This window comes from Silene latifolia, chromosome X, assembly GCF_048544455.1.
Source record: "Silene latifolia isolate original U9 population chromosome X, ASM4854445v1, whole genome shotgun sequence".
Classification (NCBI taxonomy): Eukaryota; Viridiplantae; Streptophyta; class Magnoliopsida; order Caryophyllales; family Caryophyllaceae; genus Silene; species Silene latifolia.
In genome coordinates, this window is record NC_133537.1 from 221,635,850 (window position 1) to 221,653,039 (window position 17,190).

Genomic DNA, 17,190 nt, shown 5'->3' on the forward strand with positions numbered 1-17,190 from the left:
ACTTCAACAAGCGGTTCAAGCTAAATTAAATTTTTTATTTCGCTAAAAAAACCAATAAATTTTTAAATTTATTGAAATATTTAAATTTACAAATTTTAAAAAATTATAACACAAATTATTCACAATTGTTTAAAAAAATATTTTTTTTTGAAATATAACACGATAATTAAACAATTGTAAAACTTTAATATGTGTTTTTTTTTTTTAAATAATCCTCTCAAATCTGTACAGAAAGCCGTTCATCACCGATGATTTATTTACTTAGAGCAAAAATTATGGCAACTTTACTATCAGCGCGCACTCCGAAGTCGGAAGGTGACAATGATAGGCTACCGAGTAATTTCTACTTCGACAAGTAACTTTTAGAGGCTACATTAATATCGTCATGTTAAACACACATCACCCGTACAATCTGAAAAATGGGTCAATTAAATTCCGAAATCTATAAATCAGAAAATAACAATTGCAGATACAATATAGAGGCAGTTATGCAGTTAATTAAGTGGCGGGGAACAGTTACAGAGTATTGCAAGTAGTGGCTTAGTGGAATAATGGCATAGGTGGACAATGTGGTAATTTGTAGTATAAATAGCAGTGCAAAACAACAATATAACTCACGCCATCAAAAATAATAACAAAGCATTTAAAAACAAGACAATGACACAGTTCTAGAGTATTCCCATCGCCAACATCAAGAAAGAAACGTCGAGGACAGAGCAAATTACTGTTCGGGTCATGAGACTATGGCACAAAAGGTTAGACAAGAAGCTATATGACGTGAAAGGAGTTGAATTGATTCTAATAGACGAAAATGTAAGCCTTTTTTTTTTTTTTTTTTCTGTATCTACTATTTTATTTCAAACTCAACAAGTATTAATGTATTGTCGTTCAGCATTATATATTATTACTTTACTTCTAATTTCAACTTCTGAAAACATGTTATTATTCATAAAAAAATTAAGTTATTATCAACTTCATTATACATCTAAAGTGGTAAATTGACACAATTTCTGTCAAAAAACAAGTACTACTTATTTCCACTATTGTGGTACATACCGTTAAAAAAACATTGAATCAAATTTAAAGATGTATAAATTAATGTGAATTTTCAACAACTCTTTAAAATGCAAGAGTAAATTAATTGGTCAATGCAGGAGTAAAAACAAAACTCTTGAAAAAAAAAAGGAGCGTTACACATTGTTAATCTTAGGATAAATATCATTACGCATAATAATTTTTGACATGTTTTAAAAAAAATCTCAAATAGCATTGAGGTGTATTTTTTTTATGTTAAAAAACATATATTCATGGATTTCAACTCGAAAAACATGCAACTTTTTAATTAACAATTATAATCGACTAAAACTAATACAATCACTAATGTTGTTTAACATAAAATTCCCCAAATCGTCATATTCAATCTTTAATAACACTACACATTGTTAATCTTAAAATTTTCCAACTTTTACATCACGAATATAATAGATCTACTATATTATGAACCAAATCGCAATAAATATTAAAAAAAATGATTTAGAAGTGTTTATAGCAAATGTAAATCTAATTAACTGAAAGATCTAAAAAAATATTATGCTAAAAATGCAATTAATGAAACACTTTTGCATTAATGAAACACTTTTGCACAAATTTGTGAACGCTATCAACGAATGAAAAGGAAAAATCATGATTTGCATGTCTGTGGACAACGGGGGCCCACGGGGGCACTTGGAGGAGAGAACAAGCGTTTGCATTTGTTGGAGTCGCCACCAATTTTTATGGAAAATTGGAACCGTTCGAATACCTCGTGTCATGTCAAGACACAAAGTAGTGACATGAACACTAAACAATCGTTACCCTTAGCATTCTATGTCTATAATGACTCTCGTGGATGCCAATGAATACGGATGTTCACAGAGATATGGAGTAAGGGGTGAGGGTACGTATTAGGAAGCTCTTTTGATCGAACACCTAATCCCGCCCGCCTCGATAGCGGCCTCTACTAATGATTAGGGACATCATCTATACTCGATATATCGTCGATTATATGCATGCAATGCAACATCCAAGTTTTAATCCTAGCATGTGAGAGTTAGACTAGGTTGGTTGACAATTAATTTAGCATACAATTGGGTCGAAATAGGATTTAATGCTCAATTACATGTGAAAACACGTAAATAAATCATACAAATGCGATAAATATCACAACGATAGAAAACTATAATAAAAATTACAATAATTACATCGGGTTTCATTGATTTATGTCGAAAATACCTTTAAAACGGATAAATTTGAGAAAAAGAATAAAAGAAAGAATTAACGAACAGATCAGTAGGTGATATTACGATTAATAGTCAATTATACGTAAGCTAATTAAACTAGGTCAAGCAACAACGGAGTTCAGAGACAGAACTCATCCTGGAACAGGCGCAGCAGGACTGCACCCTTTGGAAGAGGCGCAGCAGTTGCTGCGTCTGTTCCAAGGGTGGGTTCTGGCTGTGAAGCCGGAACTGCAAATCGTTAATGTAAATTGGCGAATTTAAGGGTTGATTAGTATATTTACTCGGATGAAAGTGATCAATAGGTTATTTACATGTGATTAATGGTCATAAAAGCAATAAAACATGGATGAGACGGATGCAAACGAATTATTTACATGAATGAACTATTGATTAGTGACATAGGTGAAGAAAATAGGCTAAACATGACAAATTAATGACGGATACGACAAAAGACAGATGAAAATATATCAACGGTCGAATTCCAGAAACCCGATATGAACGAATCGAATCCCTACAACCCGGATTGAATTTAATGACGAAAACCCGCAAATATGAGATTACTTGGGATTTAAGTCGGATTTAAGTCGGATTTAAGTCGGATTTAAGTGATGAATTAACTATTAATGATGAACGATATTATACAGATGAGATTATTAGACTATTGTATCGAAGAATTAAAGAAAACAAATGAAACAGACAAAAGATTGACGAATTACAGAGGACGAAGGAAGAAGAAAGGAAGCAGAAACTGCGGCAGCCTCACGAAAAGGCGCAGCAGGAAATGCGCTCCTTCGAAGAGGCGCAGCAGTTGCTGCGTCCTTTCTCGACGGTTTGTCTTCTGGAAATCCGTAAAAAGAGGTTTTAAAGCACGGTTTTAGAAATCGGTTTTAAGAGGTGTTTTCAACATAAACCTTACATTAATGATGATATAAAAAGGTAAATAACAATAAATAAAGGAGGATTTACACCCTCAGACTTACATGTTTGACGAAACGAGAAAGACTAAGTTATCGATTATTGATGTTCGACTCGAATGTAGACGAAAGTGCCCTCGTAAGAGGAAAAACGATTAGATTAATTAAGTTGATTGATGTGGAGTTGGTCAAATTGGTCGGTCATGCAAACGAGGCTGGTACTCAGAAGGATCCGAGCTTACGTGGTCGAATGTTCAAGCACGTAGACGCTAAAAAGTAAGAACAAAGGTCTAGAATGCAAAGGGAGAAGAGAAGGGCAGACACTCGCGTGAGAAATATGAGGAGCGAAGGCTCCTATTTATACTAATCACGTGAAGGAATTAGGGTTTCGGAGAGACTTTGGAAGTGAATCTCGGAAAGATATGAAAAAGATACGAAAAATACGCGAGAAAGGACTGGGAAGAGGCGCAGCAGTCACTGCGTCTCTTGGAAGAGGCGCAGCACCTGCTGCGTCTGTTCCCAAGTGGTTTCCTCCTGCGGAAGAAAGATTTCCGTGTTTAAGTTATAGAAGGAGGGAATAAATTTGGTTTTCCTTAATATTTTGTATGAATATTACGGGAAATTCTTTACCAAAGATTAAAAGATTGTGAAATATGGAATAGAAATATCCGGAACATTTCAAAACATTCTGACTCGGGATTTAACGGTTATCAGAAAATGGAGACGGTTTTAGGCCCGGACTCCAAATGTACTCTAATTACTGTCAAAACGACCGTATCGGCGCGTAGATGACAACTAAGAGGTAGACATTAGTGTTTGAGCAATCACTTGACGACAAACTTACGAGCTGTCACAAATCGTTCCGCGTACCAAACATGCGGCCCAATCATCACCGGGTGGTTTGCGAGGGGTGCAGAAATGAGGTATCTACAATGTCGAACTTTTAATTACCATGTTTAACTCAAATCCGGTAAAATATTGTTACATTCAAGACTATAGACAAATATTTTAGAATAAATTAAAAATAAATGAAAATCATGTTAATATGCAGACTAAATAACATAAATAAATTGATGAAGATAGAAATTACCATGAAATGAAAATATTTTGCTTTAGGAATCTAAGAAAAACACTTGGAAACCTTCCCCATCTTCATTCATGATCATCTGCATGCGGTAAATAGAGGGAGGAGAAGCCATTGTTGATAATCTACAAGAGGCAGCACGAGGGAGGTGACGGGATTGTGTGATTTTTAGTGAGAGACAGAGAGTTTTAGTCAGAGAATGAGTAAGAGAGAGGGAGAGAAAACAGGAGGCGGTGTAATGAAATTTAGACGAAATAGTTAGGGTTTGGAAGGGGGAAGGATGTATATATATTTCGTCTTAAATTTTAGGGTTTCTACATGATTTTGGCTGAACGTCCAATTAAGATGGATTGAGTCCAATTAGTAAGTGGGTATGTACAATTGTGATATCGTGTGGCCCTTTTGTTAGGTTCATATACCTATTATTAGACTCCTCTAACAGTGAACTAATTAACTTGTTAATTATTTGTTCTTTAGATCTAGTGCATGCATAACAAAATGAAAGATTTATAAGGAAAAACAATTTCCCTTACATTGCTATATGGTTCGAAATATAGGGCACAAGTAAGGTCACCTTCCTTCACTTGTTCTTGAGCTTAATGTGATGGATGATCCTCCTAAGACTCCAAGTATAGAAGACACTCCAATAAGTTGCACCCAAGATTAATCCCAAAAATTCCTACTAATATTAACTAGATATGTAGTAGAAATGTAACCTTAATAATACTAATATTTCTAGTATTACTACCTCTAGTAATAGATTGAGTGTATTAGTATTTGTGAGAATTTTTTAGCAATTACATGTGAGGGAAAATTAGAGAGAAAAACAAGCAAAAGCTTAGTGGAAAAATGAGCAACCAATGCTCATATTTAAGGGCCAAAAACCGGTGGCCTTGGAGCATGTGGGAAAAAGTTTTTGCTTTTGTTTTTACTCTTTTGTATGGTGTAGGTGGAGTGTAGGGAACATATATGTAAGATGTAGTATGAATAAAGCTTGTGTGATGTGTCACAATCACACTTTAATCAACACAAACAAAAGACAAAAGATCATCTTTTGTTCTCTTTATTTGGCCGAAAATTTGGATCCATTTTGGTCCATTTTTGTCTTTTTTCATTTGTCCCACAAATGCTTATAAGTTATATGTTTAACTATCTTACATAATTAATTATTAATGTAATTATTTAACACTTAAATATTACAATTAATAATATAATATATACTCCACTTTTTGAGTAGTATACTACCATTATATCAACATATAATGGGTCCTATAATTACTAGTTAGTTAAAATTACAACTTCTTGTAACTTTAAATAACTAATTACCTCTACCTCTAAACTTATATAATACCTCAGCTAATTTAGTAATTAACACTTAATTACTAAATTAAATCTTATTTAATCACATTACAATAAAAAGTAAAATTGCACTCCCATAATTAAGGAATTAACTAATCTGTATCGCATACAATTAATTAAATATCTATTTGGGCCTCATACTATAGGTGTGACCTAAAGGGATCAACTGACCATCACCGTCACACGACAGTAATGTCAAACTCTAATTAGCCAATCATTACCGATAAATGTCGATCAGTCGACTATATAAAGAATCATCCCTCACGTATTCTTAGTATGAGATTTAATTATGATATTAAATCATGTGATCGCACTATTGTTGAGGACACATTTCCCAACACCTTTCATGTATGTTCGGGATTTATTTACATACGGTCCACGCCTATGACGATTTGAAAAAGTACATTAAAACATGTCGTGTAGATTATTAAATTATTTTTCTTTATTCGGATTGTAAAGTTTGTTATGTATGCAAATTGTACTTACAATAGTATATTACGTTATTTCCTCTTAAACCATTGCATTTGAACACGTATTTGAAACAAGTGTAAACATTAAACACGTAGATCACTGATTTAGAACTATTAGATAATTACAATAGAAATGCAAAAAAAAAAATATTCATTAAAAAATATTCATTCCGACCTAAATACATACCCGTGCAATTTTGCACGGGTTTAAAACTAGTACTCCCTCTTATTCTAAATAACTCTCCCTATTTCCTTTTTCGTATATTCACAATACTCTCCCTATTTCTTTATTTGGCAAACTTTAATACTTATTTTAATCACTCCATCCACAACAATACCACACAATAATCATACTTTATCTTATTTTAATCACCTTACCCCACAACAATACTTATTTTAATCACCTTACCCCACAACAATACTTATTTTAATCACACAATACCTTTCCTCTCTCCAATCTCCTACCCCACTACAATACTTGACCATATAATACTCTCATCCCTCGATTTCCGTACCCTCTATGAAAGGTGAGGGTTATTAAGAATAGGAGGGAGTAATTACTAAATTTTTTAACATTTTACGTAAAAAACCGTAGAAATTGTACGGTATCTGCCTAGTTCATTTCAAAAGAACATGGTTTTAGTAGAGGGATCGAGGGCGGCAACCATTTGAGCAGAAAACGCGTTTGGCGCTGGTAAACTAACCCCCCGAAATATCAAAAATCAAAAATAAAAATAAAAAAACCCAACCTTGCTCACGTTCTGTCTCCCCTTTCTCCCCATCCGAGCTTCCGACGTGAGTATTTGACACAAATCCTCCAAAATTATCCCCCTATTTCCTCCCGCAATCCTCGAACCTCTCTTGAATCTTGTGCTTGACACTTCCAAAATGTCACTCCCAACTCAATCAAACGGCGCCGCAGCGGCAGCAGTTGGTTGTCAAGTGAGGTGCGCCGGTTGTCGTCTCATCTTAACTGTTGCATCTGGTGTTGCTGAGTTTGTCTGTCCCAAATGCCGCCTTCCTCAAATGCTTCCTCCTGAACTACTTAAGAATTTCCGACCTATTCCTATTCCTCCTCCGCCACTTCCTCCGCCTCTTCCTCTTCCTTCTACCGTTAACCCTAACCCTAACCCTAACCCTAATTTGACCACTCCTCCTCCTCCCTCTCTTCCTCTTCTACTTCCGCCTCCGCCAACTCCTCCTCCTCCGCAGCAGCAGGTTCAAGCTCAGGGGATCGATCCCACCAAGATGCAGCTCCCTTGTGCTAATTGTAAAGCTATACTCAATGTTCCCCATGGTCTTGCTAGGTTTAAGTGTCCTCAGTGTGCTATTGATCTTGCTGTTGACGTTTCTAAGATTAATCAGCTCATCCCTCCGCCTCCTGTTGAAGAAGTCAATGAGGTTCCTTCCCCGCTCCCGTCTTCGTCTTCTACTTTCCAGCTTTCTCTACCTCAATTTTAACTTCTACACTTATTTTCTTTTACGGATTCGAAATGTTGTGCTTATTGGACACTAATACTTATTACTCCTTCCGTCCCAATCATTTTTTTTTAAATACCCCTCAAGCAGAATAAGAAAGGTAAATAAATGATTGGGACAGTGGGAGTATGCATTTATTGCCACGGATGCTTGGTTATATGCATTTGCTTAGAAGATTAATTTCAATGTTTTGGTAGCTGGAACATGGAAATGCAAGGGGAACTGCATTGAATTTGCATGCCTGGCTTTAGCTCCTAACGAAATTATATAGCAACCGATAATCTTATGGTCAAGTGCAATGATTGCGAGCAGGAAAAACATATCCTCAAAAAGTTTCCATCTATCTTATATGACTAATTCAGTCGCTTAAGTCTTGAAACAAGCATGGACATAAACACAAGGTGTACAACAATAAAGAAACTACGGAGTACTACCTTTGTTTAGGGATCGCCTACATAAACTGTTGTAAGTAGAAGTCAAGATGGGTCGTAATGTTAGCACTTTCTCCAAAAGTTGCACATAAGGTTTTGAGGTAGATACCTAAACACTCTAACTTGTTCCGCCAAAGCCTTATGTGTATAATGTTGGTAGACATTTAACATGACAAGTTTCCTTAGGAAGGGATCATATCACTAGGTCGATGTTAGAAATTTACAATGTAAGAGCCTACATTATCTTGTTCATTCTTTTGGTAGCATAAGAATTTGGCCTTTTGTTTCAGGTAGCTATCGAAGTTGAGCAAGAGGAAGGTGAAGGTGGAACGGCAGGAGAAACATTTACCGATTATGTGAGTGTTTGCTTGGTGGACTTTATTTTCTTTTTGTTTATGAATGTGTATATATTGTTTTAAGCAATGTGTAGTGTCTTTTCCGTGCTTTTATTGGTGTCTTTGTTAGATTGATCTTAAATTAAACATGATCATTATGCAGCGCCCTCCTAAATTGTCTATAGGACCTCCTCATCCTGACCCGATTGTGGAGACATCATCCTTGTCTGCTGTGCAGCCACCTGAACCAACATATGATTTGGAGATAAGAGAGGAAATTGAGCAAACGGAGGCATTATCTTGCTTGCAGATTGAAACATTAATCTATGCTTCTCAGGTAGCGCTTACAATCACATTTTATTTCCAGTTTATATTGAGATGCTCAGTTGCTGATTGGATAACTTTCGGACCTTGCAGAGACATCTGCAGCATCTTCCAAATGGTCACAGGGCAGGGTTTTTTGTTGGAGATGGTGCAGGAGTGGGGAAAGGTCGTACTATCGCGGGCTTAATATGGGAGAATTGGCAACATGGAAGGAGGAAAGCATTGTATGTTTCAGAGTAATTTATATGATTGTTTGAAAGTTAAATTGTCGTTATGGGGCCCTTTTATAGGTGGGGTGGTATTATAGTACCAAGAGTCTTATGCTGTGTGCATCACAATGCTTCATTGATTGGTTTATATTTTGAAAACACAACTCTCAAATTCTGCTTCTGTCATAGTTCTCTTTTTAATCGACCTTGTGTAGGTGGATATCTATTGGTTCAGACTTGAAGTTTGATGCGCGAAGAGACCTGGACGATGTAGGTGCCGCATCCGTGCAAGGTAAAATGCTAATATATTGCTTCTGCTAGCTGCTTGGTTGATGTGTCTTTCTTTTAAATTCCTTTTAAACATTTTATTCTTAAATTTGTTTAATACTTTAATGGAGACCTACAAATGAATTATATGGTAAAAAAAAAAATGGCATTCAAATGCACTGCATAATTAGGTAGCAGTCACTTTACGTCAATCATTTCTGTTTTCACTTTATATATCAATAGCAGATTAAAGTATATAAAGGGGTTGGCGCCTTTGTTCAAAGAGACACAACGGGTGACATAGATTTTGATGCGTAAGCTTATAAGATCACATGTATCTTATCTACTAAGAGAAGAGAAGCCAAGTTCTGGTGAGGGGAAAACTTGACTCCCAACCACAAAACAGCTTCATAAAGCAGAATTTAAATTCTTGAATATGTGTACTTTATGCGTTAATGCATCAGAGCTTGAAACTGTTTTTGGTAATACGAAGGATAGAAAGGATATGGACAACCAAAGTTGATTTGCTCTTGATTGTTGGACTAGGATATGAACAAGTACGTCCAGATTTCCTCATATTTGAACTCGATTAAAGTATTAAACCTTAGACAACCTATCTAATCCTATGTCTAGAATCTGAATCAAAGCTAGAAATTCAACTTGGAATCAAGATATCTCTATGGCTCATAAAAAACACAAATACCAACAAGTTTAACCTAAAACACTGTTAGAAAAAAGTCTGAATTTTTATCCATCAAATCTTTAGTACACGACTGGTTTGCTCCTATTGATTCTAAATTCTACAAGCATCTCTTATCCCAAACAAGTTGTCTTGTTTTCCAATTAGCTTAGACACAGCTTAGACACACTGTTCAATTAAAGGCCGCAAATGTGTTCCATTTATAGTTGTATCATAGATTTGACCATAGTTACTCTGACATGGCACATCGCCGGAGTGTCACAAGTCGACACTACACGTGGGACAATACATGAAACATGTTCGATTCAACTCGGCTGACAATTTGACACACACATGGTGAAGACGGAAGGGATATGGATGGAACTTGGTGAAGAAGGGAGGGAAGATCTCATGGGTGGAAAGATGAGAACATGGTGCGGAGTGAGGTGAGAACATGGTGGCAAGTGAGGCGAGAAAACATTATTGTACTTTCAACCATGCTATAAAGTGTGATGTACGAACTCTTTTGCTGGAGTTTTGGAGTGATATAACAGTGTGCGATGTGTAAATGTCTGAGATATTAGGTTTTAGTGGGTGGTTCGTATCAACACTCTTAGTTCTGTTTTAGTCCAATAACTTTTTCATCTATCCCTTAGGAAATGATGAGATAATTTGTCGGTTTGATAAATTAAATACTTTTGTTTTTTGCTAAAAGGCAAGCTTATCTCAATCTCAAAGAATTAGCTACTTCAGAGTCACTTCAGTTTCGAAATGGAAGTGGAATCTCTTATATCCGTTAATCAATATCCTCTGTAACTTATCCAAAAAAATAAATCATATTTGTGAAATGCCAAGGATTTTGAGTGTTTAAAAAATAGACTTGAACACCTTCTTCGTGGCTATATGACGCATGGTGCACTTGTGATTCATCATTTTTTTTTTGATTTTTTTGGGTGTTACTTCATGTACATGTTTTACTCAATCATGTACATATTTGACACTTTTGTCCCTCTCATTTTTCTCAATCATGTACATGTATTTCTCCCTTCTCCCCTCCCCTTAACTTTTCAACATCTCTCTCCCGCATCGGACTCCCACCTCTACTGCCCCTCCCTTGTAGGCAAACCCAAGCAATCCCCCCCCCCCCCCCACACACACACACACACACACACACTCTGCCGTGAGTATGGTCACCTTGTGTCCGATTTCTCCCATTAGTTTGCCGCACAGTGCAAAAGTATATACATATATATTACTCAAAGAAGCCCCTCGAGAACTAGGATTTGACACCATCTACATTTAGGACACAAGAGCCAATATGGAGTCCAGCGCAATAAAAATCTGCTTATGAGGCCATGCTGAATATTTCTATAGAATTCGAATCCGTACAAATTTTAAACCCGTGTAGCACGATCCCCTTCTCCACCAAAACCCTAATTGTAAAAATCTAATGAATTCGATAAAACACAACAAATATCGCAAAAGTAATCATGAAAACGGATTTATTACTTGTTCGATATGAGAATTAAAATTCATAATTAAAGAATTGGGAGTAGCTTGATTAAGTTTTGAGAGAAAGAGAAAAAGAGATTTTTTTTTGAGGGCAAGGGTATTTTATGATAATACTTGTGGAATAATGTACATGATTGAGTAAAACATGTACATGAAAGAGCAATTCTGTTTTTTTTGTTTTGTTTTCTTTTTTCCTTACGACTTCTTCATATGGATGTTGAAAAGTCACTCTTCCTTGGTTTTGCAGTACACGCACTGAATAAACTGCCATATGGCAAGCTTGATTCAAGATCAGTTGGGATAAAGGAGGGTGTTGTGTTTTTGACTTACAGCAGTCTTATCGCCTCTTCTGAAAAGGGGAAGTCTCGGTTGAACCAGCTTGTTCAGTGGTGTGGTGGGCGGGCTTTCGACGGTCTTGTCATATTTGATGAGGTATCAGTCTTTGTTCCTTTCCAAAGCAGCACTGGCGTGAGGAATCTGATTAACAAAATGTTTAGTTTCTGAAAACGTTTCATGTCAACAGTGTCACAAAGCCAAAAATTTGATACCTGAAGCGGGAGGGCAGCCTACACGAACAGGAGAAGCAGTTCTTGATCTTCAGGTGCGTTATTGATTAGTAATTTTACTAATTTAGTACCGCTAAAGATTAAAGTTCATAGCAAAAGTTGTCCGGAATGTCTTGTGATGAAGAATGAACTAAAATGAATAGACTCAGAAATCATCTCTATCTCATTAATGTTGTTTCATACACAACCCGTGTATTTGCTGAGGTCTTGTTAATTGTACATTACTCTGCTCACATAAATTTTTTAGTAAAAACTCATCCAAATTCTAATAAAATAAAATCTAGTGTGAACTCATCCAAATTCTAATAGTCTTTTACCTTTAATTTCAATTAAAGAGAATGTACATATTACAATAACAAAAACAACAACAAAGGCGTAGTCCCCAATAGGGGTGTTAATGAGCCGGGCTTGCTGGCCTTGCTCGGCTTGTGCTTAAGAACCAAAACCCGAGCTCGAGCCGCTCTCAAGCTTACCCGAGTTTGAAAAAAATGTGCTCGTAATCAAGCTTGCGCGAGCTCAAGCCAAACTCGAGCTCAAATCGAGCCTATATATAATTGTTAATTTTTTGATTTTTTTTCTTCCGATATTTTCAATCTCAAGGCTCGAGGTTATATGTAAAAATATTTGACAAATCAGTGAGACATTTGATATGTGTGATACAAAGATATAATCATGATATTTTTTTTTTATAAAATATGAACAATATCTTATCTAATCACACAAGTTTGAGCCGCTTGCGAGTTTTTCGAGTCAAGCCAATGCTCGGCTTGGCTTGACTCGTTAAGCTCGCATGAGCTCAGCTTTGACCGAGCTTTGACCAAGCCGATCTCGAGTTGCTCGCTAGGTGTCTCGTTTCATTATCACCCCTAGTCCCCAAAAGCAAAAAAGGTGTTTATAATAATACCCCCTCCCATGGACACCAAAGGTAACATGGGCTTTGACAAAAGTTTTAATGAAAAGTGGAAAAGGTAAGGGTAACTGTGTCAACTAAGGAGACTTGGTTCCACTTGCAAACAAAGTAAAAACATGTAAAAGATAAGATAGAAAGATTTACAGTAAAAAGAGAGCTTATGTGAAGTACTAAATTCTGTATAATAACAGGCAGCTTTATACAAATTAACAGAAAGATTTACAGTAAAAAGAGAATTGTATAATTTTTGGTAGAATGGATAATTATAAGAGCGCATAGAGCAATGACAATGTGTGTTAGTGTAGTTATCAGTGATGGATCTAATAATTATGAGCTGTTTTGTTGTAATTTTTTCAGGACAAGCTTCCTGAAGGACGTGTAGTTTACTGTTCAGCTACTGGTGCATCAGAACCACGGAATTTGGGTTACATGGTTCGCCTTGGTCTTTGGGGTGATGGCACATCTTTTTTGAATTTTCGGGATTTTCTAGGTTGGTATTAATGGACTAGTTTTTTTAGTCATATATGCTTGTTGTCCCCATTTTTTGTAAGAAGTTAACTGAATTTCGAATGCCTAACCCAAAACCTATCTAATAAATAGAAATAGTGAATTTCGCCTTGTGATACTTCCACTAGCTAAATCAATGGATAATTCTTGACTTGTAGGCTCATGGTTAAGTTCTACCTTCTCTTATTAGATTGCGATCTCGAAACTTGGTATTGTTTCCTTAAGTTCTCTTTTGTACACCAAAATGATCTTTTTTTTTTCCGGAAAAATATTAATTAGTTACAGAAAAAAACCAACTAGGATGTTGTCATGTCATCTACAATTTATAAGCTCATTTATATGTTTGTAGATCATTAAAGAAGAAAATAGCCTTTGTTAAAAAAATGTGCAGAAGATCTATGGGGACTAGTCAATATTCTTATATGGTGATTCTTGTCTATGAAGGGCATGCTAGTCTAGACGGAAGGTTTAACCGTTTTAACAAGTTTAACAGTTAGGTCCATATCTCAAAAAAAAATGTTTGGAACTTGTTATACCCAGATTCTAACACTATACTATACAGCCTATGATATGATATTTCATTCTCTTGTTCAATACAAATCATTTGGGATTAAAGGCGATGTTTTATTGTTATCATTATTTTTTTATTTTCTGTAAGCAGAGCTGGTGCTTTCTGTACGTCAAGTGTTGTGCACATTCTGCCTGAGATGACAATGCGTTCATGTTTCATGAGCACTGTAAATTTTGCTTCACACTGCATGTGCTTCTTGTACTGTAGAGGTGTAGTTGGGCGAAGCAATTCTCAATGCAATTGTTATTACCTTTAATTCAGAAACAGCCTATTGGTGTTTTCTAACATAGGGGTGCAGCGATTATCTGACCCCCTTTGTTGTGCTGTAATTATATGCCCATAATATACGATTTCTCCTAACAAGGAGAAAATTTGAACTAACGTTGGAACTCTTGGCAAGTCTGTTTTTCTATACTACTTATAATTTATGGGAAGTCTTTTGAACTTATAAACTGGAAAATGTATCTGTGATTCTGTGGCTGTGAAATTTACAAATGCAACCTAGCTGATTTCAAATTACATGCTATTGCAGGTGCACTAGAAAAAGGTGGTGTTGGAGCTTTAGAACTTGTAGCTATGGACATGAAAGCTAGGTATTGATTTCTGTTTTTCTTTTATATTTTTTAATTATTTTTGTTCCTTTGTCCTTTGAGTAATGCTAAAATTGCCAATGGGTTTGCAGGGGGATGTTTGTTTGCCGGACACTCAGTTACAAGGGAGCTGAGTTTGAAGTAGTTGAGGCGCCATTGGATGTTAAAATGACGGTACACTATTTGATTACAGTTTATTTACACTGACTTCCTTTCTTTCCTTTCTAAAGCATTTTCCAGTTTTTGACTTTTTGTGTGTGTGTGTGTGTTTCTTCCTAGTCATAGTCTGGCAGTCAGCACATAGCAAGTTCTTTGATATCGCAAATATAGAATGATATATTGCTCGTATGTGGTATTTAAGACAGTTTGGTTTCTTTTAATTTACTCCGTATAAGATATAAATGTTTTTGCTTCTTCAGTGGATAATGGACCTGTTTGGTAATTAGCATGTTGGATACAAATGAGTAGAGTCAGGGTAAAAAGTAGATTAACCAATCAACCTTCTAATTAAGTGTTGTATGGTAAATATAACTTCTTCCTAGTCCAGTCAGGCAGTCGGTACTTAGCAAGTTCTTTGATATCGCAAATATAGGATGATATGTTGAGCTCACGTGATATGTTTTTTTTTTTTTTTTTTTTTTTGGACAGTTTGGTTTCTTTTAATTTATAAGATATAAACTAGTTTTGTTACCAGTGCAATGCACGGAATAGATATAAGTTTTCTTACTAAAATTTAGACATGCTTCTTAATTCTCAAAAGTGAACAATAATGTTTAATTAAACTAAATGTACAACAAATTCTCGCACAAATCAAGATATAGTAGTACAAGACAATAATTATAGAGTGTTTGAAACATAAATAGTTTGATCTACGACAAAAAATATGAGAAAGCGAAAAAAATTTATCCTAATATGAACAAAACAGTTTTCCAAAATCTGTTCTACAAACTTTCCAACCCATTGACATGTGACACAAAGTACATTTGTTTTTGTCTTTATCTATTAATAAAACAATACATCAATAATTTATCAGTTTATATCTTTAGTTTTAACCTTTAGTGTTCACTTTAGTCTTGTGCCTTTTGAGTTTTGACTATCTTCCTTCTTCAAACTACTTGCATGATGCTCTACCATATCTACATTCACATGCCTTTGATGATGTTGTAGAATTGATACACATGTTCGATTGACCAAAAAGGAAAACATCAACATGACACATATTTAACAAAAGAATCAAAACATTCTCACATGTAGACCATTTAAATTAACCCAAATGAAAAGTATGAATTCAAATATAAAGCAAACGATTCATAAGAACGAATAACATAAAAAATTAAAATATACTTTATCATACTACAAAACAACAACAATAACAATTTCATATAGGGGGTGTTAATTTCATTTTTACATACCATAGACCCATACTCACCATAATCAAATACTTCCTCCATTCAACTCCACTCTACCTATTTCACTTTTGTACACTATTCACAATTGTGTATTCAATTTCGATTTTCTCTCGATACGTAGGTGGAAATATATTCACGTGGGATCTTGTTTGATTCGTCTTTACGAGTATATTAAAAATATCTAACTTTTATAATTTTTGCAAATATGTAGCTAATGATATTTAGCGCGTAAAACACGCGTTGGCAAACGTGAAAAAAGAAAGTGGTAGAGTGGAGTTGAATGGAGGAAGTACAATATTCAACCATGAAATATGGTTTGTAATTTGAAAATTCATGATTAATGGATATTAAATGGATGATTAGTGGATGGAAACTACTAGTTTTATATCCATTGATTCTCATCTTTTCATTTTCCTATTGATTTATTTTGTGAGTTATGAGTATTATTAAATAAGATAATTTATTAGTGAGGACCTCAAGAGGTAAATTAAATAGGAAAAATGTTAATGAAATTTGTGGGTATTCAATTGCCTTATTTTTAGATGCGTGAATAGTTTTTTATTATTGAACTAATGTGAAAATTATTATTATTATTGATCTTAAATTGTGGTTGAAATAAAATGTCATAATTTTACTTTTAGGAATGTTATTAAACTACAAAATTATTTTTATAAAAAGGTGCTCATCTTAGGAAAGTAAAAAATATAACAATTTATAGAAAAAATATACAACACCTACACTTAAATCAAATTTATAAATTTAAAAAATAAGTATGAAGACCTTTTAATCAATTCATTAACATGTTTTATTACAAAAACTTCAATTAAAATGTTAATTTTATTATTAATTTTGAAATTTGGATGTGAATTTGTATAGATTTCATCTCTTTTGAAATTTAACTCATGAATATTTAATGTATACAATTAATTTAAGAATAATGATAGTATTCTTTGATTTACTTTAACTTATATGTTCAAAAATATATGATGACACTTTTGCAAGGAATTTTTGTAAATTTAATAATCAATACAAATTAAAAAATTATGAAAATGCAACATGGAATAAAATTTAATGATTATGCCACATGGAATTAAATTTAATGCTTTAAGAAGCCTTTTAACTATATTGTATAGATAGATAGATAGATGTTTTTGCTTTTTCAATCTTCAGTGGATAATGGACCTGTTTGGTAAATAGAATGTTGGATACAAATTAGTAGATTCAGGGTAAAAAGTAAATTACCCAATCAACCTTCTAATTAAGTTTAGTTTGGTAAATACGGAGTAGTAGTTTTT

At 34.6% G+C, this 17,190-nt stretch overlaps 1 protein-coding gene across 1 annotated transcript in view; it reads left to right on the forward strand.

Annotated features, from left to right (window-relative positions):
* The first annotated feature begins 6,731 nt into the window (after nt 1-6,731).
* Nucleotides 6,732-17,190, forward strand: part of LOC141623812 (protein FORGETTER 1-like) — a 29,453-nt gene continuing 18,994 nt past the window's right edge. The window contains exons 1-10 of the mRNA XM_074439963.1: nt 6,732-7,507; nt 8,307-8,372; nt 8,515-8,688; nt 8,769-8,899; nt 9,100-9,176; nt 11,590-11,774; nt 11,866-11,943; nt 13,176-13,308; nt 14,429-14,489; nt 14,579-14,660. Of these exons, the coding sequence (XP_074296064.1) occupies nt 6,995-7,507; nt 8,307-8,372; nt 8,515-8,688; nt 8,769-8,899; nt 9,100-9,176; nt 11,590-11,774; nt 11,866-11,943; nt 13,176-13,308; nt 14,429-14,489; nt 14,579-14,660 (1,500 nt within the window). The 5' untranslated portion in view covers nt 6,732-6,994. The remainder of the gene's footprint in view (nt 7,508-8,306; nt 8,373-8,514; nt 8,689-8,768; nt 8,900-9,099; nt 9,177-11,589; nt 11,775-11,865; nt 11,944-13,175; nt 13,309-14,428; nt 14,490-14,578; nt 14,661-17,190) is intronic.